The 26,915-nt window shown below is 36.8% G+C and overlaps 1 protein-coding gene across 3 annotated transcripts; it reads left to right on the forward strand.

The window, feature by feature from the left end:
* PAIP1 (poly(A) binding protein interacting protein 1) lies at nucleotides 1–26,005 on the forward strand. 3 transcript variants are annotated; one of them, XM_040090673.2, is made up of 12 exons: nucleotides 1–140; nucleotides 1,501–1,617; nucleotides 4,874–5,055; nucleotides 10,303–10,491; nucleotides 13,899–14,011; nucleotides 17,173–17,284; nucleotides 18,848–18,973; nucleotides 21,055–21,161; nucleotides 23,013–23,130; nucleotides 23,261–23,315; nucleotides 23,916–24,009; nucleotides 25,648–26,005. In XM_040090673.2, the coding sequence occupies exons 2-12, from the start codon at nucleotides 1,587–1,589 to the stop codon at nucleotides 25,739–25,741; spliced, it is 1,221 nt and encodes a 406-aa protein (XP_039946607.1). In that variant the 5' UTR covers nucleotides 1–140; nucleotides 1,501–1,586; the 3' UTR covers nucleotides 25,742–26,005. The 3 variants fall into 3 exon arrangements, with proteins under 3 accessions (XP_039946607.1, XP_039946608.1, XP_039946605.1); XM_040090674.1 differs by having other exon boundaries at nucleotides 8–136; XM_040090671.1 differs by lacking the exons at nucleotides 1–140; nucleotides 1,501–1,617 and adding an exon at nucleotides 3,335–3,542.
* Nucleotides 26,006–26,915: the final 910 nt, after the last annotated feature.

Consider the following 26,915-nt stretch of genomic DNA (forward strand, 5'->3'; position numbering starts at 1 on the left):
GGCGGCCGCGGTCCTGGCCGAGCCCTCGGCGCGGACGGCGGGAGAGCGGGATAGCCGCGCCGTGGCTGACCGCGGCGGGGAGGCGAAGAGACGTGCTGAAACGCGCGTGTTGGACGTGGGGCTAACGCCGTGGCACGTAGGTAGTGTCCTCTTCATTATTGTTCTTAATTATACTTCTTAAAATGCGTGATGAAGGAGCGAGGTGTCGGAGTGGTAGGTGCGGTACGGGAACAGAAAATGGGGAGCTGTGTCAATTTTAGACATTAGGAGGAATTTCTTCGCAGAAAGGGCGATTAGATATTGGGGTGGGCTGCCCGGGGAGGTGTTGGAGTCACCGTCTCTGGGGGTGTTTAAGGAAAGGCTTTACGCGGCACTCAGTGCCACGGTCTGGTTGTCGTGGTGATGTTCGGTCAGAGGCTGGACTCGATGATCTCAGCGGTCTTTTCCAGCTTAATCGATTCTGTGCTTCCGTGATTTTATAGCTGTTGAAATAATACCTGGCTGGATTAAGAGCACATGGGGTTGAAGAGGTAGTTCTGGAGGACAGCCAGCCACACTGCTCGTTGCCTCTATATATTGTCTTCACACAGTCCTGCATGTGTTGTCTTACTTCACACGATATGTGGGTTCCGTGTATGAGTTAGGCGTATTTTGTTTTGCTGGGTCTTTTTGGGGGTTTTTTGGTTTTTTTTTTTTTTTAATTTATTTAAGTCCGTGTAGCTGCTCATTCAAACTACGTGTTGCTGGAGGTGTCACACAGCTTCCAGACTTGTAAATGGCGACTTAGCAAGTAAAGTTCAGCACTGAAAACATGAGAGTTACTCTGAGAGTAATTAATAGGATACTCTACTACTAAATGTTATTGTGCTTTTAAATAAGCTTGTGTGGAATCTGTCGAGCTTTAGAGCTACATATATACCTGTGCTTTATGTTTTGGGCTCAATAACCCATTGACTCCTACAACAACATGCCTCATCAGCATGGTAGCAATTGGATAAATTCCAGCTATTAACAATAAATTAGACTTCAAAAGCTAGAACCAACCTTCTCCTTTTTTCTAATTAGAAATATATTATCAGCATTAAAAAAATAGAACATGTAAAAATGCCTGTGTTCTGAATAGTGACAAGATTACAGTGTGTGACTCGGTGCCAGACACTGAAGGTGTGTGTGGATTTGGTTCCGAACTAAGTTTTAGATTATTAGGTAAGACACTTAGGACAAAGCAATATCTCCTAGTGATTACCAAGAAGTGTTCATAATTTTATTTGGTGAAAATTTTAATCCAGTCATTGGGTGTTTAGTATAGGTCTGGCTAGTTTAGTGATCTCAGGGTTTCTGCTGTGTGATCTCAAGCTTGAAGTAATTCACAACTACTCAGGCTGAAAACATACTAAGCATAATGCTGAGCAGTCTAAAGGGGTGTAGTGCTGTAGGTAGTACTTGGGGATTGTGATTTTGGAATTAACTACCTGATTATTTTTCTTAATTTTGTTTTAGGTGGCTACACTAGGAGAGGAAATTGGGTTCCCAACAAAACACAATTGCGTTCATGCAAACTTAAGTAGTGCATCTGTAAGAAAAATATGGATTTGGGATCACATTCCACTTTAAATGGTAAGTAGTTGCCAAGTGGTCAATAATTTATACAATAAAAAATGTCTGCTAAGTGAAAAAAATTCACATTTATGTCCAAAGGTGAAAATTTGTCTTGCTCAATAACTTAAGATAATCAGTTCTTCTTACGTGTATACCTTAAAGAATGAGATTTGCTAACTTAAAAGATTAGCATATTCAAAAGTGATCCCAGTATATACTGATAGAGAATTTAATTTTTTGTCTTCACATTAATGTAAGCTTTTCATTCTCCTCCTGGTAAGGCAAATAGATGTGGACAGAGGCATAATATAGACATTAAAACTGGAGCTGAAATAACACAACACTGAATATTTTTGATGTAGAAATTTCGTAGCTAATTTGTGATCTTTCAAGAATTGGTAATACTATTTAAATTAGTTTTGACAATGGTTTATACAAGTGAAGTCTTATAATTTTTTTAAGACTCTTTCAAACATCCTGCATCGGCTCTCAGTCCAGTTGCACACCATAGAATGATTAGTTACATTCTATATTTCCAGAAGGGTTGCCTAGAAACACTTTCCCCATTAACTTCATTAATTTTAACTTGTGACATCTTTAATGTCTGGCCACCTTTTTATCTCACCAAGAATCAGTCCAATTCATGCCTTGGGGAACTTAGAAATATTTTAGACCCTGCCCTTCCCCTGTTAAATTGGAAATGGTAACAATGTAATAATAAACCAAATAGGAACTCGACTTCTAAAGGCACCATTTTACAATCCAATTGGATTTTTTTTTTTAAATACTAGACAGCACTATTCTGATTTTTTAAAATAATGTTCCATACATACCTGTCTATTTTTCTTTTCACCCCTTTATGAGTGGTGAACAAACTATGACCCAATGACACAATCTTTTGATTTCGTCTGTGGCGGAAACAGGTGGCAAGGGTAGCACAGACCACGCTGTTCAGGGAGACAAAACATAAACTTCAGCAGAATCAGCTGGGGTGTTATTTGTGGCACACCAGATCACACCTGCCCTCCTCATCTTGAAAGCTGATTGTGATACAGAGTTTGCAAAACTCTGTAGAGCAAGTAGAGCAAGACTTTAGACTGAAATTGAAAAAGAATAGAATAAAATTGTAAATGGACATGTGAGTTGAACTATTTACAATTTATGTGATAATATTAGGGAAAATGCGTTACATGGACCATTTTCTTCAATTGGTTCCTGCTGGCATGGAAGGTGGCTGTTTAACCTGAAATTGGAAGAGCATTTGTTATCACATCTTGTGTAAATTATACATGAAAATATATTGTTCTGAACAAACATACTTTATTAAGTAGCCCTAAGCGTACAATAATATGGTCACACCGGAGGCTTAATTTTATGGGGTTAAATTTAGAATTTCGCCTGCAGCTTGTCCATCGCTTTCTCGTGGAAACAGCTGTGTACGCACAGCGTGGCGTGATGCACCTGTGGCTGCAGGTCTCCCATTGTAGCTGAAGCCTTGGCCCTGCCATGGTCACGTCCCCCTGCTCGTTACCGTGGAGATGCAGTCGCAGGGAATACGGCTCCTTTGGAAACGCCGTTTCCGGGCTGCCGCGGGCTCGGAGCGGGCGCGGCCATCGCGACGCTGCGCGGGGTTGAAACCGAAAGTGCGGGGCGGGCCCGGCCCGCGCTCCGCCCGCCGCCGCGCTCCGCTCCGCTCCTCCCTCCCATGAGCGCCCGAGCCGCCCGGCCTCTCAGCATGTCGGAGAGTTTCGACCGAGCTTCGGGTGCCGGCCGGGGCCGCGGGTGCGGCGCTCCGGAGAGCGGCGCCGGGGCCCGCCCCGCGGGCAGCGCGTCCCGCGGCTCGGGCTCCGCCGAGGAGCAGCAGCACCAGCCGGGCGGCCTCTTTCCGCAGCAGGAACCATTGCGGCCTCCGAAGACGGCGCCTCTGGGCGCCGGGATGGCAGGTATGGGCGGCTGTCCCCGCTCTTTCTCTCCGCGGAGCACCCGCGCGGCTCCCCGCGGCTGCCCTCGGGAGCGTGGTCCTGTTCCCGGGTGTGCGGTGGGGGCACCGCGCTGAGGCCGGGTCGGCGTGGTGAGCCCTGAGGGCCGGCGGACACCTGGGTGACTCGGGAGGGGTAAGAGGAAGAAAACCAAAGAGAATCATGTGATTCACGGTGCAGTCGCTCACCACCTGCTGACCAATGCCCAGCCTGTCCCCCAGCAACAATTGAGAACTCCTGGCCAGCTCCCCCCACCCCCCCGCCCAGTTTATATACTGAACGTCACATTCTGTGGTATGGATTATCCCTTTGGCCAGTTCGGGTCAGCTGTCCGGTCTTTGCTGCCTCCCTGCTTATTCTGCTCATCGTCAGAGCATGGGAAACGCGTGTTATTGACACTTGCCTCATACCGAATCCAAAACATAGTGCTGTACCAGCTAGTAAGAAGAAAATTAACTCCATCCCAGCTGAAACCAGCATTACTGGGTTATGGTCTTGGACCGGGTAAAGGTGTGATGTTGTATTGCAGCTGCTTGTAGTACTCCCTGTCCTTTTCCCCCTTTTGTGCCCTCCACATCTGAGTGTGCTTTTATCCATCTGTTAATCTGACTGGCAATGGTCTCAGCCCTTCCCTTACTGAAGAATTCCAGCCTATTTGCAAAAACATAAACCCAACCCGGCAGTAACACAAAGCAATGTTTGTTGGTCAGCTTTTTCAGGTAGGTATCAGGTTCTGTTTTCATTAAACTTATGAGCTACTCTGTAAAGAGAGGTTTGGAAAATAGTGTTTTAAAAATACTTCACTTGAATGTTTTGGCAAATAGTGTATAAGAAAATAATGGCCAAGCGTCCTTGAGCATTTTGTTGAAAATAAATGTTAGTAAAAATCACTGATATCTGTCATTTATTGACCTTCCAAATGTATCTTGTATTTGTGTTTAAAATCTATGAAAAATCACAGGATAATCAAATGTACTATAAGCAGATTTACTAGTTACTTGGGCTAACTCTTAGAAAATGTGTTTACATGGAGAAGTTTTTTTTCCCTTCTCCATGTCTCTGGTCACCTGCATATGAACACTGTTTACTTTATATCATATAAAAAGACATCTAGAGTCTGCTTAAGTGAATATCTGTACCTAAGAATAAACAATAAAGCCTATGTATTTAAAGGCAGTATGTTTATAGTAAAACCATACTTTAAGTTTAAAAAAATATATATTCTGTATTTACTCTGTGTGAATACATAATGATTTAGTGATTTCTAAGACAAGCTGTTAACAAAAATTTTTCAGAACACCTGCAAAAGACAGAAATTCCATCTGGATCACAAGATAAAGTTGCAGTTCTTGATTCTGGACCAGAAAAAGCTGAACTTCAGTTGGCTGTGGATCCTGTAGCAACATCAAACTTATCTGTTAAAGCACCTGAATTTTATCCACCAGGATACAACCAGAACTTCAATCAGAATTTCACAGTGAGTGTTTTAACTTTGTTCCTTAGTATGTGCCAATTTACTTGTATTCAAATTAATAATGTTTTCTTGGTATCTTTTATGTCAGATAATTTGAATTCTGTATTTTCTGAAGAGATTGCAAAAATTCTGATGATAACCTTCAGAGTTGCAGCCAGGGTGTTAAGTGGTAATGGGTGAATATTACATGAGAACCTCTGCTGTCAGATATTTTGCCAAAGCTTGCTGAAGATAACCACATTCCTTTTTGACTACATCAGGATTAGTTACATCCAGCATGAGAGTAAACTAGTTTTTTTGGTGACTATTTCTGTTGTAATTACATCTATACTGAATTTTAAGTGAAAGCATAACTTCACTGTTATGCAGAATTCACAGGTTTCTGAAGAAAGCATGGGAGAAGGCTTTAACTTTGGCTTTTCTGAGCACAGGCTTTGCCTTTCCTGAATTTCCTGTGCCACAGGTAACATTCGTCATGACTGCCTAAGCTAGTGTACCGTCATATGTCTTTATCCCTTCAGTGGTGTTCTATCACCAAAGGGCAAAAAGTGTTAGACTCATTCCTAGCAGTTACCTGCCCACACATCTAATAAGAAATGTATTTCCAGGCAGACTCAGATCAATTTGTAGATGCATCATGTAATAAAATCTGGTACTTCTGTTTGCTACTCCATTGTCTTCCATGTTACTGCTTCAGTAATTCTACTCCAGGGAAGAGCTTTGTGAATTCTTGGAATATCCTTTTGTTATGCAAGCAGTCAAACTCTGGAACTATATCTAAAAGGTGGGAACTTTTATAAATGCAACCAAGTGATAAAAAAAGGGATGCTGAATCAAATAGATTTTTAATAGCTGGTAGAAAAATACTTTAACTGAATGATAAATATGGTGGTTTGGTATTTTGAAATCTTTTCCTTGCCAGTAAAATTGATGTTACCTTAGTGTTAGTAGCTTTGCCTGTTACTGAGTGTATTTACTCTCCTGTATAGTAAAGCCCACAGCCAATATACAGCAATGCCAGTGTGAACCTGCTTTGAGAATAGATAATCTAGGGGAAAAAGTAACTACCTTGCCCCAGTACTGGTTACATGTTTTCTATAAATAAAGTGTTTCTGTTTCAAGACAAAGAAAAAATGCAAACAACCTTTGGAATAGCGTATATAGTGCACTCTTAAAACTGCAAAGTTTCAGTGCCAACAGTGTTGCTTTTCAGTTGCTTTGGAAAAACACACAAGCATGTGGGAGTTCCTGGTTGCTATGTTGTTGGAATATGCTATGAATGTGATTCATCTATTAATAAAAATACCACTGAAAACGTTAGCAAAACATGTTGCAGGGACTTCAATTTAATCTGAATATGATACACATAAAAAGTAATATTTTTCTTTAATTCTTCACTATTAAGAAATATGTTGGTTTTTTGTTTTTTTTTTTTCTTTAGTAACTGAAAGAATTTTATAAACTGGGCTCACTTGCAATAAAAAAAATAAATTTAGCACATTTTACAGTTATGCTGCTTTTGACCATGAGTTTTAAAATTTGAATGAAAACAAGGTTTTGAAAAACTTATTTTTTTACTTAAAATTAGTACTTTTCAGCTTTCATTTATCAAGATCCCTAAATTTTTAAATCTGAAATATTGTATTTCTCATAAAATACATGTTTTGCAATTGCAATTATTTTATTATTTTATTATTTTATTAGCGCACCATTTTAATTACTGTGTTTGTCCATGTAACATTTGATATTGGATTCAGTTTTTCCAGGTTTTGATGCTCAAAACTATCAATTACCCATTGAGATGGTTTAAGGAGTACAGCTTACAAGGTTTATTAGAATTTTCAGGAAAACTTTACCAAGACTTTGAAGAAAGGCCTCCTTGGAATTCTCTGTTTGCATACAGGGTCCAACCCATGAGAAATTGCCGATGTCTGTAGCAGGATTAGTGACTAGATAGGTTTGGATTGCCAGTAGGAAACATCAGACTTTTTCCTTGGAAGGGCTGTATGATAGTAATATGGCTATCACTCCATCAGATGGACATAGTGACATTCTTACTTCATTGCTTTAGGACTGAGGTTTTTGTTATTTTAGAGTTCCACAATCCTTCCCTCCTGCTTTTTTCCTTTTTAACTTCAGGAATTTCCATCATGTGATCAAGCATGAGAGTGCCACTTAACCTCATTCAGCATGCATAGGTGGTTTTGTATATGCAACAGTCTTTTTGTACTTGGGGTTGCAAGAACTTTGTTGGATACTTGAGTTCATATAACTGAAGCCTTTTTTAGCTTATTTCTAAGAAGTCTGAAGAAAAATCAAATCAATGATAAGTCATTAGTGACTAAGTTCATAAGTGGAAGTGTGCCAATTTACTAGATAAAGGAAAGCAGCAATGAGTACATATACAGAAATGGAGTCTTAAGAGCAGATTTGTCTCGTGAATTTTTCCTCTAGACTTTTTGCTTTATCTTTATGTAAATCAGATGAGTTTTATTACCTGTCTAGCCTTCTACTCTTAGGTATGTAAACTCATGAACTGACACATAATAAAAGAGAGGCAAATCTACAATCTTTCCATCAGTTACTCTTTTGTTGTGAATAATCCAGGATTCCATCCTATAGCTATCAAAGATTAGAGAAAGATATTGGAGTGCTGGCTTGATGGAGTAATTATTGAAATTACTAGAAAATTTCTAGTTGACTTTTGTGGCTTTAGATTTAAACTTTGTTGTGATGTGTAATCTTACAGGCTTCTGTTAAATACCTCCTCTTAAAAAATAATCAAAATAATCATTTGCTTTGTTTTCATTGGGTTGATACATTGCATGGTTCTACCTTTATGTCAGATTTTAAAATCTAACAATGAGAAATGCAGATACTTTTTTCTACTTATTTTTAGAAGTTATTTGGCTAAATTTAGTTAGTTTTTAAAGTATCAAGTATAAATAATTTTAATAAAGTTATATATTTCTGAATTTCTAAATTATTCATTTTTCTCTCCCATTTGTTCAGTTTCCTGGTGTAGTTACTGAAACCTAGACTTCTTTTGGAGTTGCATTTTTAATACAGGTAGATGAATATGGTACTGTGTTTAGCCTCTTAGTTACAAAATGGAAATAAGAGTATACAACAGGGACACCAGTATACCAAATGGTGCTGGGATCCCTTACAAAACAAGGATGTTCTTCAAGACTGGATTCTTGCCAAGCGAGTGTGAGAGGAAGATACCTTCCTTTCTGCTGAGGATCTTGTAACAATCTGATGGCTGACAGAATAAGCAGCTTCTTTTACTAGCTGCAACAATTGCATGCTCTGGAGCCTGGCTGGAGAGTTTTCAGACAGGTTGTTCAGAGAGATGCTAGTTCAGCTGTATGTGATTAAGCTGTGCAGTAGCTGCACAGTAACGTAATAGCTCTGTGAACAAACTAGTTTTAAATTTATTGTGCAGAACTCCTACTGGGCTGTTTGAAATTGCCTTATAAATGTTGATTTCCTTTAGTGAAGCAGAGTAGTCATACGTAGGCCTTTTAGCCTTTACTTTTTGGGTTTGTAACCTCCAATCCATTAGAGTCATAGAAAACTTTAGGTTAGGAAGGACCTCTGAAGTGCTTATGCTCCAGCCTTCAGGTTGTCAAAGGTTTTATGTAGCGATAATTTGCTTCTATTTCCATAAACCCATATGATTTTTCCTATTTCTGCTGGGCAATTTTAAGTTTAGTCCTTAGTGTTATTTACTGGGCTATCTTCTACATAATTAAATATCATAGAAAATCTTTCTAGTTTTACTTCTGTTACACTGATGTGTGCCCCACCTCATTAACTTATCATGCATCTGAATGATTTTGGAAAGTCTGCTTCTTTTTACCCACACATTCTTCACAAGTCATGAAATTAATATCAAGATGTGATTTTCAACCGTGTGTATCTGTCTTTCTCATAGTTCATACACAGCTGGAAAATGTTCACAGATCCATGTTGCTTCTGAGTAGAGGTGAGACAGGCATTTTAAAGACAAAGTAATGAAAAATCCCTATTAAGGGAGTAGAACGGGGAGGGTTAGAATATAGTTATAATCCTTGTTGATATATTCATTTATGTACACTAAGCAAAGAAAAAGAGCTTTATCATTTTAACTCAGCTTTAATGTAGATATCCTTTAAACATTTTTAAATGGTAGAACAGTTGAAAATTCTGGTTTATGTTTCTTTTTTTGTCTTGAATTGATAATTGTAAGTCATTTTTTAGAAGTGCCTCTTTGGGCTCCTTCTTGCATTTCTGAAATCTATGAGATGCTTTACACAAGCTTTTTGTGTAGCGTGACAAAGTGTTTTATTTCTGCTGTATACTACCAGTGACATCACAAAGTATGCTGTTTTCTTCGCTATTTCCTTCATATTCCAGCATTATAATATTCTGGAAGAGTATTGACTTTAGATATTCTCACATAGATTCATTCCTTAATGGACAAAATCAGTGTTCTTCTGTTCCATCAGTGGGAGCCTAAATGTCAATAAAGTGATACTGGGTAGCCACTCCTCTCTTAAGAGAGCAAGTGTGTTTAATGTCTTGTCTGATTCTAACCTCAGTAGCTGTAAATTAATGCAATTCCATTCGAATAGTTTCATTTCATGCCTTGTAATCTTTCATCTTATGCCAAGAGATGCAAATAACTCTGACTTCAAAATAACAGTGTGTGATTATACTTCTTACATGGGAACAATACTATGTATTTCTTGTATTTCTCTAATTACTCTCCTTTTGCATATTTTTGGAATACTATACACACTATCTAAGTCCAAAATACTTTGCTTCAAATTTTCCATTCTTTTTCCTTCTACATTTCATAAAACCACAGTACAGTTAGTGTCCACACCAGGAATGGGTGTTGAGCCTCAGTTTGGTAGTTCTACCCTTAACAGATATACTTACTTTGTTTGTTACTTAATCTTGCAGCCAACTTGGGAAACTTATTTCTTTTTATGTATTTTACTGGGAGACCCTAATGTCTGTAAAAATACTTTGCCTGGTTCTTAAAGTGATTGGACTACCTGAGGTTTCTGAGGTCTACAGTCCAGAAGGTGTTGAGGTCTATGCTCTGTAAAAATGTTGTCATGAACTGTCTAATAAATATCTCTATCAAGTATGCAGAGACTCAAAACTAAGGGCTGTGTGCTTATTTCTGGAGACAGAAGGTGTAACAATTATTCAAGGTTGGTTTTAAGTAGTTGGTATATTCTTTCACTTCTATAGGATTCTTCCTTTGAAGATCGATGTGATGGCTATCTGACTCTGGCGGAATATATACAAGACTTCCTAAATCACCTCACGGAGCAACCAGGCTGTTTTGAAACAGAAATAGAGCAGTTTGCTGAAACACTGAATGGCTGGGTTATCGCAGATGAAGCTTTACAAGAACTTGTTGAACTTATCTATCAGCAGGTGATGTATTCTATCTTACAAGAGGGACATTATGCCTCTGTTACCCAGTCTCTGAGATAGGCGTTCCAGTATTTGTTACATAATTGTACCAACGCAGTATTTTAATGATTTGATATTCTTTAGACTAAAATATATAGGGAAGAATTTTGCTCGGTAAATTGAAATGGTAGCTCAGATTTGGGATGCCTGAATTGTATACATTTTCCCAGTTTGCTCTGTTTCCATCTGGGTAGCATACTACAGTTGAAATTATGGTACTTAACTAAAGGAAGTTGTATTTTAATTTCTGTATTTATATAGTAAAGACTGAAGCAACTTATACAGTGTTGTACACTTTTATTCCCTTCTGCAAAAAAACCCTTCTTTGAAGTCCTAAGATACTTTTAATTCTAGGTATTTAAAAATTTAAATTCATGCTTACTGTACACTCTACCCTTTGGAAAATGCTTCTTTATTGCCAGGTTTTTTCTTTATTTGAAATATACCTATTTCAGAAGAGCATAACTGAAGAAACGGAAAACTCCTCTAAGGGTAACTAGGTCCAGTCCCATTGATGGCCATGGAAATGAGGACAGAGACCTTGAGGTGAACCCTGCACTAATTGGGGAAGCCATTGGAAAGAACAGCATAATATGTGTTAGCAAATATGCTTAGCAAATGAGCTGCTGTTACTGTCTTTTGGGCTTGCTGCAGAAAATGAAGCCATGCTTCCGGCTTGCTCTTTATTATGTTGGGTGTCTCATCCTTTCACAGGTTTGTTGCTTTCAAGTTCTACCTTGAATGCAGACTTTTTACTCAAGTGCAGATATTTGCAGAATATTTTAATCTGGTGCATGTAGAAGTGGAATGACTGGTCATTGTACAGGACTGTAGATTCTCAGGTTTCTTCTTATTATACAGAATTAATGCAAATTTAATTGAGACCAGTTTAATTAGACATGATGATCACCTGTGCTGCGTTTGGCAGCATCATTTTCCCATTCTTTATTTGAACCCATGGAAGATAATTTAGAAAGAGATTAACATATTCCATATAACTTTATTGGAAGAGAAAAAAAAGAGGATTTTAATGCTATTTTTAACTTCCTGTATTTTAAATACATTGACTATCTTTTGGTAGAAGTCTTTAATGTTGCCTCTTCTTCTTTGCCCCCCTTTAAAAACAAGTTCAGCTTTAGGGTTTTCTGTGACTTTCTCAACTGATAAGATCAGTGTTAGTCTGAAATTACATGAAAAAGAAAGCTTAATGCCAAAAAGCTATGCTAGTATCCAAAACCATCTAATTGTAGATATGTTGTATGTCAGGCTAGCATAGTGTTTAAGCAAAGCTAACTACATTTATTATTCTTCTGTCTTGAGCAGAGGCTTAAATATTTGTCTCCTGTCTTTTCACAAAACAATTAAAATTGTTGAAATTTTTAAGCATCTGCTGCAGTAATACAAATTTGACCCATCCAAGCAGATTTACAGATGTTAGGTTTGTAAAGGAAATTTACTGAAATGAAGTAAACATGTAAACATAAGTACTGTAGGGTCTTCCCTTCACCTCTGTGTAAGGTATCTTAGCCTGTCTATAAATATTAGTTATATATTTACATTCTTATTTATGTCTGAACAGAGTGAAGTGCAAATTCTTTTATCTTACAAAAAATTGGACACTGACTTCATAATTTAAGAACCTCGACTGTTGTCTAGTTAATGCAGTGGATTGCTCCTGTTGCTCTAACAGTTTCTCAAGATGTGTGCTAGTAGATTAACCTTCATGCTTAGATTGTGGCTTTTTTGAATTGGAGATAAAGTGCAATAGTTGTTCCAAAAATATGATTTTGCAATGTAATGATTGATTATTAGGAAGTTACGGGTGATTTTTTTTTTTTTTTTTTTTTTTTTTTTTTTTTTTTTTTTTTTTTTTTTTTTTGTCTGTGTATGCTACACCAGGTCATAATACCTAATATTTAGTTATTTCAATAACTAAATAACTTGTGCAACCACAAGTACAGACCAGCTAATAAAGAAGACAATGTTTAAAAAATACAGATGAGGTTTGAAGAATTTGTGTAGGTGTTTGGGTGTTAAAGTTTTCATTTGCTGGGGGTTTCTTGGGTTGGGGTTTTTTTGTTAGGAAAAAGTATTGAAAAAGGGGTCACCTTATAAAAAAGGGGTGCCTCTTCTAGTCAGAGCAACTGATTGAACAAAAGCACCAAAGTCTTTTTAGATAGTTTACTTGTCTCTTACTGGAAAGTGAATTCCATTTCCTATCTTAATTACTTTGTTGTACCTTCCAAAGACACTTAATTTTTTTTTCCAACAACTTTATGCACATAGTAGAATTATATTAAATGTGTATTTTTCTCTACCTGTAAGAGGTGGCTAGGTATAATTGCATTAGCAAGACTTTTTTTCAAACATGTTGGAACAGTTCAAACATGCAAACATATCTATAGCACTGATAGATGAACAAGATGTAAAAGAATTATTCAAAGATGGTAAAGCCAAAGGAGAAGTTTACTGAGTTCTTAGTATACTCATTTTCTTTTGGGCAGAGCTGGTGAAGTTATTTGCAGTAGAACCTCTTTTCACTGCAACTGCATCTGAGAAGTAATCTGAAATTCAGGTGTGGTTAGAGGAGGCTTGAAAATGAGTGAACAGTTGCCACCTCTTTAAATTTTGAATTATCAGATTAAAACAAAAGACTTGTTTACACAATATCATTCCTACCACCTTTTTTTAGATTACAAAGGTGTAGATGTTCAGCAGTAACAGAATTTGTTTTAGAAGTAAAAGGATCCATCGAGAGCTGTTAATTGTAATGGTGTAGTCTTACTCTCTAATTCAGAAGTTTGCTATTCTGCAGGTTGCTGGAGCATGTATGGGACAAAGTATTTCTCTTGCCATGTTCCTACACTCTTTCCTTGGGTATTAAACATGGCAAAAAGAGATTATGGAATAAATAGCTCATAGACTGAAAGAGGACAACTTTTTATGATGTTGTTTGAACGTACTTATTGTTCCTTGAGAGAGAGTATGTGTCCTTGAAAAAGTGTCTTAATATCCACTGTTGATTTTTTTTTTTTGGTATAAGCAGTCTGTAAGTGACTTTGAGACACTTTTTAGTTGTAGGTTGCAGTAGAGAAGTAGAGTTACATGAAGACACGTGGCATAATGGTGATTATTTTCTTAGGGCCACAGAATCACAATATAGTGAACTTCTAAATTCTGCTGAAATGCATATAGCAAAATCTTGAAGCAATACAAAAGTGAACATGGCAAAAAGTAATTATTAATCATTCATTTTCTGCTCTTGAGTTATCAACATCAAGCATGGATTTCAAAAAAGCTTTAAAAAATATTTTCTGCCTAATCATTAGTTTTATAAATAATTTATTTTTCCATTTTTATTTTGAAAGGCCACATCTGTCCCAAATTTTTCATACATGGGAGCACGGTTGTGTAACTATCTATCTCACCATCTAACCATTAGTCCACAAAGTGGGAATTTCCGACAGTTGCTGCTTCAAAGGTCAGTATCAGTCACTTTAAGCCTGCTATTCTCTTCAGTTACATATTTCTGGTTTGTGTGTTAACTATTCCTGTTGCATACAAAGAAATACTTATTTAAATAGAAGTGTAGATTGAGGAGTATCGAAGCCCAGGTATGTGATGAGTATTAAACATGCATTTTAACATATTCTAATATTTTTAAATATAAAAATAGGACTCCATTTGAGGTGCTGTGTATCTTCTGCACTGAGTATATTAGACTGATCCCCAAAATTGGAAAGCTAATCTCCTTTAAAAGTATACTAAATGCACATATAGGTACTGTCCTTGTCCTTTGATTGTTGCCAGTACTTCATTATGTTATATTCTTTAGTGCTTCTGTTTTTTGCCTGAAATTGCTCAGTAGGGTTTTATCACTGATTGGCTAACTGACTTCATATCAATGAAATAGATGCATAAAATATAGAAGGATAAATTTATTCTGTTTAAATTACTGCAGATTTCTGGGGACCTTAGCTTAATAATGATTAGACTTTGTAGTAGACAAAAATACAATGTGTTTCAAGTATTACTGCATAACATTTGAAGGCATACTGTACTTGGACACCTCAACATTGTTTAGAAATTTGCCTTTAGTTTTTTCTTTAAAGACATCTGGCTTTCTAAGCTTCAGGTTTGCCCCTTATTTGAAAAGTTTTTACTTAGTCCAGCAAAAGTGTGATAAACTTTTACTGTCGTGCATTCCAGTGGTCTTTTATCATGAGTGTAATATTGTGGTTTAACCTGGCGGGTAGCTAAACAGCTTGCAGACCCTCACTCACTTCTTCCACCCTCCCAATGATATAGGCAAGAGAACTGGGGGCAGGAAAAGTAAAATTCATGGGTTGAGGTAAAGATATTTTATTAGGACAGAAAGGGATGGGAATATGATAACAGAGATAAAAGAATTAGCATATACAACACAAGAGACGCATGGTCACTATCCACTATGCCCAGATGGCTCCTGAGCAGCGGCCCCCAGGCAGCTTTGTCCCTGGTTTATATGCTGAGCATGAGGCCACATGGGATGAAATATTTATGTGGTCAGCACCGGGGTTCAGTTGTGTCTCCCCTCATCTTCACCCCAGCCTCCTCATGGGTGAGATGGGGTGAGAAGCAGAGGAATCCTTGATGTAATGCAAACACCATGAAGCAACAGCTAAAACGAGGGCATGCAGAAGCTGAAAATACTAATTTTTCTCTTAATTTTTGTTGTTGTTTTTTCATTCATTTATTTGTTTGTTTGGGGTTTGTTTTTTTTGCTTTCAAAGTTATTACTTATATTTTTTTTTAGCTGTGTGTTACTTGAACATGAAAGAAAAACCCTGTTAATGTTGCATGTTCTGGTTCTTGGTTTTGAAGCAAACCCAATGGATAACATTAATGTTAGAACCCTGAAGCCATTAATTTAAAGTTGCTCATGTTTTACTTGCTAGTATGGATGAAATTGGGAGCACAGAGCATGTGTGCAGATAAACAACCTAATAATGTGACCACAGAACACATGACCCCATCTTCTGTTTCTCAGCAAAGTTTTTACATGAAATTGTGTATTTCAGCTCATTAGATTTTTGAGTTTCACCACTATTTCTCCATCCATTACATAATCATTCAGAATACATTAAAATTTCATTCAGAATACTTTAAAATTTGTCTGGGTTTCCTTTTATCTCAAATATTATTAAATTTTGGTTTTGTACTGTTATGTAAACTTGTGTGTTTTTGGCACAGTTGCTAAATAGTAGAAAAATTACTTCACTGCCATAGTATGCTAATCCTGGTTTTTGTATTTATATTTAAATTAAAAAATCATAGAATAATTTGGGTTAAGAATCATCTAGCTCCAAACCCCTCTGCCACAGGCAGGGAACCTTCCACTAGACCAGGTTGCTCAGTGCCCCATACAGCCGTCTTTAAACACAGCGATGGGGCATCCGCAGCTTCTGTGGGCAACCTGTCTCGGTGCCTCACCACGCTCAGAATAAAAAAATTCTTCCTAATATCTGGTCTAAACCTGTCCTCTCTTAGTTTGAAGCCTTTGTCCTGTCATTACATGCCCTTGTGAAAAGTCCTTCTCCTTGCCCTCTTCTGGGCCCCTTTTAGGTACTGGAAGGTGCTACAAGGTGTCACTGATACCTTCTCTCAGTTGAGCAATCCCAGCTCTCTCAGCCTGTGCCCATAGGAGAGGTGCTCAGGCCCTGTGGTCAACTTAGTGGGCCTTCACTGGTCTTAATCAGTATGTCTGTATCCTCTCTGTTCAGAGGACCCCAGCTCTGGATGCAGAGCTCCAGGTGGGTCCCACCAGAGCAGAGCAGAGGGGCAGAATCCCCTCCCTCCTCTGCTGCCCACACTGCTCTGGATGCAGGATACAATTGGCTTTCTGGGCTTCATGCATGCACTGTCACATTGATCTTCTCATCATCCAACACCCCAAGGCCTTCTTGGCAGGACTGTTCTCAACCACTTCCCTACCTAAGCTGTTGTTAATGCTTGGGACTGCCTTGACCCATATGCAGAACCTTACACTTGGCCTCGTTGAACTTCATGACCTCATGAACTTCATGTGCAAACCCAGTTGCACAGGGCCACCTCTCAGGCCTGTCAGGGTCCCTCTTGTGTGCCATCCCTTCCTCTAGAGTGTCACTTAACATCGCTCAGCTGGGTGTCATGATTTATGTATCACTGTCACTTAACTTGGCTAAATGAAGAATTTATTTAAAAAGTGTAAAGGCATCTAAGACAATGTGGTAAGCACACTGAAGAGGGGAACATGTCTATGTTATTTATTTGGGCATTGGCTGCCTGTGTTACTGTTGCACATCTTGGACCCATATTCAATTGTCTAAACTGTGTAACTGTATTAATTACTACATGTTTTTAAGATGTTCTCTTAAATGTTGCTGCATCAGCTATCTCAGTGTTTAAAGACAATCATGTAATCATATGTGTTCCTCTAAAAAGATGCAAATCCACTGTTTCTTTGTGAAGGCCTCTCATTCCCTCCACTGATCATACACCCCAGCATTCAGCATGGAAAATTTTTCATGCAGTTCATAAGTTATCAGCATTCCTTTAAATGAGTAGCATGTTACATATGTTGGAATGGCTACAGATGGTATAATTGTATTTTAATTTTTACAGGTGTCGAACTGAGTATGAAAACAGAGATGAAGCTACTAAAGGGGATGAGACTACTAGAAAACAATTTCATGCCTTTGTGCTGTTCTTAGCTGAGCTTTATCTTAACCTAGAGGTAAGAAGAAAGTTGGGTGTCACATGGCTCTTCATAAATTTTTTGTTGTGTAGGTAAACACTGAAATGGACAATAATTTGAAGTGTTTTTTTGAAAGCAGAGGGCAGAAAAGTAAAAGAACTTTAAAACAGTTTCATTTTAATGCATATGCCCAAGAAGCATATAAATAAAAATGGACAAGATCGTTAGAAAAGAAATGTATAAAAACAAAAGTGTAAGAATTTGTGGGAAGAACGAACCACAAACGTCTTTGAAATTAAGCTTTTGGTATTTTCTTTTCCTGGCAAAACCCCCAGATGGTTATACTTGACCAACATAATAAATGTTATTAAATGCCTAGCTGAAGTAGATCAAGACCAATAACACATGTAATTCAGTATTCAAGGTACGAATAAGAGGTGTTAACAAACCCTTGAGGCAGATGTGAAAATCCTCAAAATGAGGAATTAAAAATGCAGACTTTTAAAGATATGTCTTCTGATAGATGAGTCATTGGCTCATGCATAAACTATGCAATCTTGTATTTAAATTTGTTTTCTGTATCTGTGATATGTACAAAAATATATACAATTTTTTATTTTTATGCCTGTGCATTCACCAAGTTTGCTTCCTGCTGTAGTGTAGTTAAAAATTTATGTTTGACTTGATTATTTCAGTGGTTTGATTTAAGCAAACACTATAAAAATGTTCTGCTGACGTGAGGAAAATCCTTTTCTTACTTCCATTTCTGGATCGTAAGTGGTCCTTGAAATCTACTTTTCACTTGCTAGAAAAAAAGAGGAAGATTTTCAAAGACTTTGGGACAAGGGAAGTTGTCCATTTGTGGAGTATACCATATACCATAAAACCATTTGGTTTTAAACCATTTTCTGTAGTTTTTTAAATATAAAGACTGCCTTCTAGAAGTAAGCTACCACTGCTGTAGAGAATATGTAATGCAGTGTGGAAATGAGCATGAGGTTCCGGGAATTTGGTAGTTTTGGGACCATTAGGCAGGCATTTAGTAGGCAGCTTTTCTTAGCAATTTGTTAGCAAAGAAACAACATGCTGTTGTTATGCCAGAATTGTAAGGACATTACTCAGAGTAAGTTTTCCACTGACGCCGAGCTGTGCGGTGCAGTCAATGTGCTAGAGGGAAGGAATGCCACCCAGAACGACCAAGACAGGCTTGGGAGATGGGACCATGCAAACAAGGTCAAGTGCAAGGTACTCATCTGGGCCAGGCACAAGTACAGGCTGGGTGGAGAATCAGTCAGGAGCAGCTCTGCTGAGAAGGGTTTTGTGTGTTGGTGGATGAAGACTGCAGCATAACATGCATCAGAAGATATATGTCAGCAGACTGAGGTAGGTGATGACCTGGATGATATTTATGGTCCCTTCCAACGCAAATCATTCTATGATTCCACGAAAGTCTGTGTTCTAAAATGTTTGCAGGATTTGGCATATAGATGTAAACTATGTTGATGACAAACCAAATAATACAGCATTCAAGAGAAATTAATTAATTTTAATTTCTAAAACTTAAGTCTTTTAAATGTTGGGGGTTTTGTATATGTTTTGCAGATTAAAGGAACAAAGGGACAGGTTACACGGGCAGAAATTCTTCAGGAAGGCCTTCGGGAATTACTGAATGCACTCTTCTCTAATCCTGTGGACAGTAATTTGATATGTGCAGTGAAACTGCTGAAGGTGAGACAGTAGTTTTAAAAAGAAAAACTTAATCAAGTTTTGTAAACTGCCTAGCTTTAATATAGGGAACAGTAGGGTAAATTGCAAATGAGGAAGTATTTATAGGGGTTTTTACATTGCAGCATTACTTTTTTTGTTTTCCTTAGTATCATTAAGAAATTGAGTCAGTAAAAAAAGTAACAAGATGCTCTAAAAATAAATTCAAAGTCATTTGTGTACAAATGAGCAATAGGACTGAAGTTAAGGTGCAAAGGACTAAATGCTTCATTTAGATCTCATTTTGCTGCTTCTGGTGTGGGAGAAAACTAACCAGTCTGAATGAATTGTGAGATCTTAGGTGTTCTCTGTGTTCTGACGGACACTTGGCCATTGAGGTCCACCACTTTTTGTAGCAAAAGGTTGTTAATATCTGTTACTTCATTCTGCATTGTCTGTGTCATTACTATTGTAGAAATATATCGATTTCTCTTTCATGTTGAAAATAAACATCTTTGCTCATAACCCATATCTTTTCTTGTAGTATGGTTATCCTCTGTGTAGGAGAAACTCTTACCTTCACTAGGTATCATTATACTTGTAATCAGGAAAAGTTTAAATCAGGAATGAAGGTTAAGTGCTAAACAGTATTTTTCTGAAGATTTTTGGTTGGCTTGTTTGTTTTTCCTCATTTTTTACCCTTCTTCATACTCCACTGCTTCTCAGACTGTTCTGTCTTAAATTTCATTTCTGACAGCTTCTTTTGATATCATAAACAGAGTAGGGAAGAGAGATTTTTGTAATTTAAAACCTTAATTTGAAGTTTGGATGTTTAAGGAGGTTGCTTCACAGCAAGTGTGAGATTATGCTCAGTGAGCATATTTACTCCTGTGGTCAGTCCTTATGTTAGTAGTGCTTCCCTGATGCAAGGCCCACTGAAGAACATTTTTAAGCAGCAATACACAAATCAGGAAGCTTTACAGTGCAGTAAAGAAGAAAAGAAGAAGAAAAACAGTAATCTAAATTGTTTTATGAAACACTGCTGTATCTATAAGGTTTTCCAGAACAAAGAGACTCTTTGTTTTGTCATGCAAGTGTTTTCTGATGTTTTACAGTATCTACAAATGTTGAGTATATATGTAGCTAGACTGGGCTACCTCATGAAACCTTAGTTTCATTACTGAAGCAATAAATGTCATTTTATTCTTTTCCATTTAATACAGTGATAGATAGAGGTTTTTCTCTGTTTGCTGTGCAATATGTTTATTTTTAATTAATCCTGATGCTATTACCTAATTATCCAGGATTAAGGTAGGACCACTGTGGAATACTATGAATGCCAAGCAAATGCTGACCAATATTCTTGCTTTTCTCTTGGGATTTTATCCCTTTGTATCATCAAGTGCCATTCCAAGTATTTTTGATCATGTAATATTTATGCTGAGGAGATTATTGTAAGTGGCAAACTATTGTTTTTTCTGATTTAACTTCTGTGCAAGTACTGGGCAATGAAGTACCTATTCTTGTAGTAAAAGGCTTTCATCCACTGCTGTTCTAGACTGACTGCTTCTAAAGCTTTCCTGGCAGCAGCTTTAGCCTCATAGATTTTTATGTATTAAAGTTCAGTTTGGCTTCTTCAGATCATCCTGGGCTCCTTTATATATACACCCAAATGAAGTTCTCTGGCATGTGTGATGCTGGCCAAGTTGACTGAAGTGTTTCTAAAGTTCAGTAAAGTATTTGCTGTTGTCATGCAAACTGGTAGAATCAGCTGCAAAAATAAGATTTAAGGGGAATAAAGGATAGTAGTGTGTACTTAAATAATATCTGACCAATGTCACTGAAGAGTTGTTTCAGAATCATATTTCCAGACTGAAATAAGTGGCTATGAACTTCTAGGTAATAAATATTGGACACTGAGCTCCTATACTGTCTGTAGTTTAAAATAAACTATTTAGGAGGTCTATTAATCTGTTTAGCAAAGAGATACAGGCAGCTGGGAACATCACCCATCAGGTAGTCCAAGTATCATGAATTGTTAAGAATCTCTTAAGTCGACTGTTTTTTGAGGATTTCTAATTTTCTTTAAAAATCCTTGTCTTTAGTTGACAGGTTCTGTTTTAGAAGATGCCTGGAAAGAAAAAGGAAAGAATGATATGGAGGAAATGATTCAGAGAATTGAAAATGTTGTGTTGGATGCAAACTGTAGCAGGTGAGAAGATAAGTTTACATGCAGTGTTTTGTTTATATGAGAAAGAACATCTTGAAAAATCTTCAACTATAATGAACCAGTCCAAAAAATTATCTTTAAAACATATTTGTGAAAAATTGCCTACAAATTACATTAATTTCAATGTTAAAAAAAAAAAAAAAAGGGTAATATGGCTTTTTTGGCACTTCAGTTGATTTTGTTTTGAGGTAGATATTTTATATTTTAGTTTTTAATAGAGATTCAAGTACCACTGTTTGGTCTTGAATCTAACCTATTAGATCTTGACAGCTTCGATAAGTGCTTTAGGCTCTTAAAGGCAGTATATATAAAAGAGAAAAGAGGGGCAATATCTCATAATTTTGAATTGAACAGGATTGACTACATACAAACAGTACTAAATATTAGCAGTATTAAATACATACAAATTGCTATAAATGTGAAGGCAAAATGAAATATACATTGTGGTTTGATTTTTGTTTGGGTTTTTTTTTTCCTGGAGAGCACACCATTTTGGCAAGGTCTTAGCTTCAATCTGCAAAAAAACAAGCGGTTGACTAATGTATTAGTAATGTATTAGTGGTTGACTAATCATAAAATTGTCATAAAACCACCTCTCTGCAGGTTATCTGATTCTGCTGTGCTTCATCCTCAGCTTCTTGCAAACTTACTGAAAACCTGCCGAGGGCTCAGACACTAATCTCTTGCCATATGGAGGGAGGCCAAGAGTAACTCATAACATCTGTGGGTTGTAATTGAACTGTCCTCAAGGAGGATGAGGAAATTTTTGCTTCGGGAACCAAAATAGGTGGCACGAGTGGAGGCTTCAAAGATATAGAACAGCAAACTAATTTTGATGCCTTTTCGCTGGTTCCAAAATCACGAGCCAGACACAGGTGACCAAAAGGAGTTATCCTTATAAGGATCCTTAGGTGCACAACTCACTAACAGGGATCCCCAAGTACAGACATAAGTGGTGAGGTAATTCTCACACCACACCCCTCCAAGAAATGCTTTCTGAATTCCTCCCCCTGCTTAGATAGGAACTAGACTTTAGGAAAATGTGTCTGGAAGAGCTGGTTTCCTTACCTGAGAATCTAACCTTGGACCACCAGCTTGGAGCCACTGAGGAATTTGTTTTGTCTTTCTTCTAATAGAGTAGATAAAATGCTATCTGCAAATATTGTAATAGGCTACAGAGATACAAATATACTTGTAAAGAATATAGAGAATATATAAAGGGCAAAAATCAATTTGGCATCAATTTCAGCTGGAAAAATAACTGAAAAACTTATTTATTTGTGTATCCTTTAATGATACTCTTCTCCATAAATCAGTTTAAAAGAAGAAGGCATTTTCTCTTATTTTAGGGATGAAGTGGGTGTTGGTATCTAATGTACTGGGGGCATTACTTCTTACTTTTGACTAAAACATTTCAGTATTATGAAAAGGACTAAAGTTAGGAGCATGGATAGATAATTAAAATAAATTTTGAAGATTATCTCCCTTTTTTTTCTCAGTCTTATCCTTTTATCAAAAAGGAATTTATTCTTCAACTTGTACTGCAATGTATGGTATCTCAATTAAAACTACAGCAATTTCCTTTTTCATATGAGCTCCTTACTTAACAGCAGAGGAAGTGGAGAGGGTGAATATCTCATAATTGACACATAAAGCAGCTAGACTTACAGTTGTAAAATTGAATTCAGAATTATCTACACACTGGACCAAATTTTGTCCTTCTTGAACTTGTTTTTTGGTGGGTTTAACTGTCTTGTATTTACACAGTAAGAGAAACTGAATTGCTTGCTTGGCACAAAACATTCTAACTTTTGCAATTCTTCTCTATTTCAGAGATGTGAAACACATGCTTCTGAAACTAGTAGAACTGCGATCTAGTAATTGGGGTAGAGTTCATGGAACAACTCCACATGCAGAAGCTACCCCTGAAAATGACCCAAACTATTTTATGGTAAGAATATATGGACATTTCAGTTCCTTAATTTCATGTGAATTTGGTTTGACTCATAGACAGTTGCATTACTCAAAACTACAAACCTCTTTCTGAATATATATAACTTTATGTGTGACTTTATTTTTAGAATGAACCAACATTTTACACCTCTGATGGTGTTCCTTTCACTGCAGCAGACCCAGGTATGACATAAGTTTGGCTTACCTGTCTTCTTAATCTTCTTTAAAAAGTTGTAATTAAGTTTACAGCTTGTGTAAGAGCATAAAATGTTATTCTTCAAGAATCTAAAACCTATGCAACTTAAAAGACAAAGTTCTCCCTGAATTCCTGTTTTGGTGGAGCACAGGGTTTATTCTGTGTTAAAGAAGGTCGATGTTTGAAATGAAGAATGTGCATTTGAGTTCATATAGGTCAGAAGAACTTGTTAAGTAGTTCAGAGCATTTGGTCTTTCCAGAAAGCCAGAAATATTCAAGTCTTCTTTTGTTTGTCCATTGTTAGTATCAAAATCCTTGGTTTCTTTATCTGTAATCTGAGCACAACATGGTATAACATCATTTGAGGTAAAGACATCTGCCACTACCTTTACCGTTCTATGGGAAGTTAGGCATCATTCTTAGGCATGCATTCATGTCCTGAGAAAACATTGCAGAAGGAGTTTTTCCTTTTAATGTTTCCTGCCTTTTATGGTTTCATTAACCAGCCAATTTTCAAACTTTATATATTTCTGTTAATTTAGAGGACTAGTCTTATATGTTACTCAGTCTCATTTTTACTTTACTAGATTATCAAGAAAAATACCAAGAGCTACTCGAAAGAGAGGATTTGTTTCCATATTATGAAGAAAATGGAGCAGATCTGTCAGGACCTGGAGAGCTGTATGTTTTCTTTTTTAGTGACATTTTTTTAATAATAGTTATTTTTACTGTGATGCTGTGATAGTGCAGACTTAGGATTCCAATGTTGACAAAAATGAAACTAAATAATGTAATTGTTCCTTAGTTCTACAGTGGAGGTGTTTGCTTGGGTTTAAATTAGTTTTTAATCACACAAGTTTGAAACTTATTTCTTGTTTATTCTGCCGAGTATAGTGATTACATTTCAGATGTTTATGCACATATATAAACGTATGTCTGCATTTTAAAAAAACATTGCAAGCAAAATGAAGCACCAAGCCTTCAAGCATTTGTAGTGAGGCTACCTAAATTTGCTTGACTGATGTGCATGAACATCCCAGCAAGAGATGATTACCAAATTCCCAGTGTCTTTAAGAGGGAGAATGTGTTAACTTTTCTCCTCAGCCTAAGTACTATTCCCTTCAATTAGAGGGCTACTCAGTATTCTTGTAGAGCAAGAAAAGCAACCTAATGGCAAAAGGGGAAGCAATAGGTGAGAATATAGTCTTGAATTTTTGGCACCAGTTTTTAAGAAAGAAATATGTAAAATAAGTAAAAGAAATACGGTCTAAAATAAATTCCTCTGAGCTTTATGCTCACAAAGGAGGACTTTCAGTCCATGATTTGACACACAAGAACATTTTCAGTGTTACTTTTATGTGTGATAAGAGTGCAGGTGTGGATCACTGTTTATTTAGTAAATTAGAAAACTTTCAATTTGCATGTAGCTGGGGAGAATGTCAAGAACTTTGGAAGATATATTAGAGATACCCTCAGAAATCAACAAGCTCATACTGAAGGGAAAAAAGACCCATGTGAACCTCTGCTTAGAAGAAAAATGCAAATTGGAGACAGACAGCAGTTAAAAGCCACAGCAAATCCTAAGAGTGACATGTAGAACACTCTGAGTCAACCTTCAAGCAAGGTGACTGAAACCTTCTTTGTTCTAAGCTTAAGAAAAGCTTAGACAAATGTCTGCTGATTCTCTATCAGCTATTTCTCACGACTGACATCAGGGAGGAGGGTTATGTGTGAGGGCTCTTCTGAAGGCTACACTTCTACAAGAATGAAGGAACAAAGGAGAAATATGTAGACTACTTACTCAATGCACAACACTGAAGCAAAAAAAACTTACACATTTTCTATGGGCTTCTTTTACATATCAACAAACAGGAATGCAGGGTTTCCATATTAATGTATTCTGTCTTTGACCTAGGATGTTGACCAATCAAAATTACATTAATGTGGTAGTAATTACGGTTTTTTGTAAATGGATCATTACATATGCATTATTAAATTTTGGGAAGTTTGGATTGCATGGTTGCATTTTCTATCATCTTGGAAACTATTTCTGTCTTTTAATCTGGGCAGCATAAGATGATCTAAAAAGGTGGAAAACACTGTAGGTATTTGTGCATATCTGTGCTGCTTTGAGGTTTCTAATTGTTTTCCTAGTACCCATCGTTTTTTCCTTTTCATTCCCTTTAAGAAAATGTCATAAATAACAATCATTTACAAAGCTTTGTTTTATTCTTGACATCTACACAAATTCTTAAAATCTGTTGGCTCTGAAAATCTGTATGTAAACTTAACACCTTTGGTCATTTTTTTTCCCCTCAGGTATTTTGATGAGATTGATGATGAGATGGATCCAGAAATTGAAGAAGCATATGAAAAATTCTGTCTAGAATCAGAACATAAGAGAAAACAATGAGATGTTATGTATTAATGTTAGTTTACTTAACCACTTTAGGTATGTTTAGAGTGAAGGGGGACACAAAACATTTGTACCAAAATGAGAAACTTGCGTTTCTCCGAGTACTAATGTTACACAATTTCCATTTTGTTTAACAGAATCTGCCAAAAATTGTAAACTTATGCCCTGTAACTTAAAATGTTGTGTATATATCATAGTTTATTTTGTGAAAAATGTTTTTTGAACAATGTTTTGGCTGCAATAAAAATTATTTAAAAGTTATAGTTGAAATTTAATGGGGAACTGTCCCTTAAAACTTCCCTTGAGGAAGAAAGGGAAAGAATAATGATCTGAATTTGCTTGCTTGTTTGCTTTAGTATATATTGGGATTTACGCATCCTATTTACCATATACAATATATCTTGCATTTACTTCCTCCACTTCCCCCCCAAAAAGAGTATGATCCAGATAAGAAAGATTTTTTTGTTTCTGTATATCACAATCATGAAAAGTGGCTTGTGAAAGTTTTGTGTATGAGGGGATTTTTTGTTCATTTCCTTTTTCTTCTTCTTCTTCTTTCAAAACATACATGGGTGAGGTCTAAACTTTTCTTTTTTCCTGGAATAAATATGTTACATGTTGATATGTGAAGAAGCAAGCAGTATTTTGGAAGTGAGGTGCTTTCAAGATCTTTGGTTCAGATAAGCTTATTTTCAAATCTACAAGAAAAAGCTATTCTGTAATTTGTTGTGTTCTTCAAGGCAATAGTAATACAGTTATGTTCTAAACCATGCCTCTCAAGAGTATGTGCAGTGCTTTTTTTTTTGCTTTTTTTCTAGTAATGTATCTAACATGTCTAACCTTTTGCAACCTTGTAACTTTCTTTTATTCTTCTAATTTTATGTAGTTTGATTTAATTTTGTAGCTGGAGTAAATTCATATATTTCATAAATGTTAACATTCTGAAGCCAGCTGCTCTTTTTTTGACTCCATATAATCATATTAGTTTTCCTAGGATACTCCATTGTTGTTGTTGCCAAACTCAGTTGAACTGTTTCCTGTTACCTGTTGCTGGTTAGACCTAAGTAGAAATCCTTACCAAAAACAAACACAACTATTTCCCAACAGTTAGATACTCTAAAGAACACACATTGTAAATATCCATGTAAATAATTCTGATAATATTTCACTG

Source organism: Hirundo rustica, chromosome Z (assembly GCF_015227805.2).
Source record: "Hirundo rustica isolate bHirRus1 chromosome Z, bHirRus1.pri.v3, whole genome shotgun sequence".
Lineage (NCBI taxonomy): Eukaryota > Metazoa > Chordata > Aves > Passeriformes > Hirundinidae > Hirundo > Hirundo rustica.

Excerpts from the sequence above, each read along its gene's own strand:
- PAIP1 (XM_040090671.1), top strand. The coding sequence starts at position 3,335 with ATGTCGGAGAGTTTCGACCGAGCTTCGGGTGCCGGCCGGGGCCGCGGG. Across the intron at positions 3,543-4,873 it reads TCTGGGCGCCGGGATGGCAG|AACACCTGCAAAAGACAGAA; the intron begins GTATGGGCGGCT and ends AAAATTTTTCAG. Across the intron at positions 17,285-18,847 it reads AGCTTTATCTTAACCTAGAG|ATTAAAGGAACAAAGGGACA; the intron begins GTAAGAAGAAAG and ends TATGTTTTGCAG.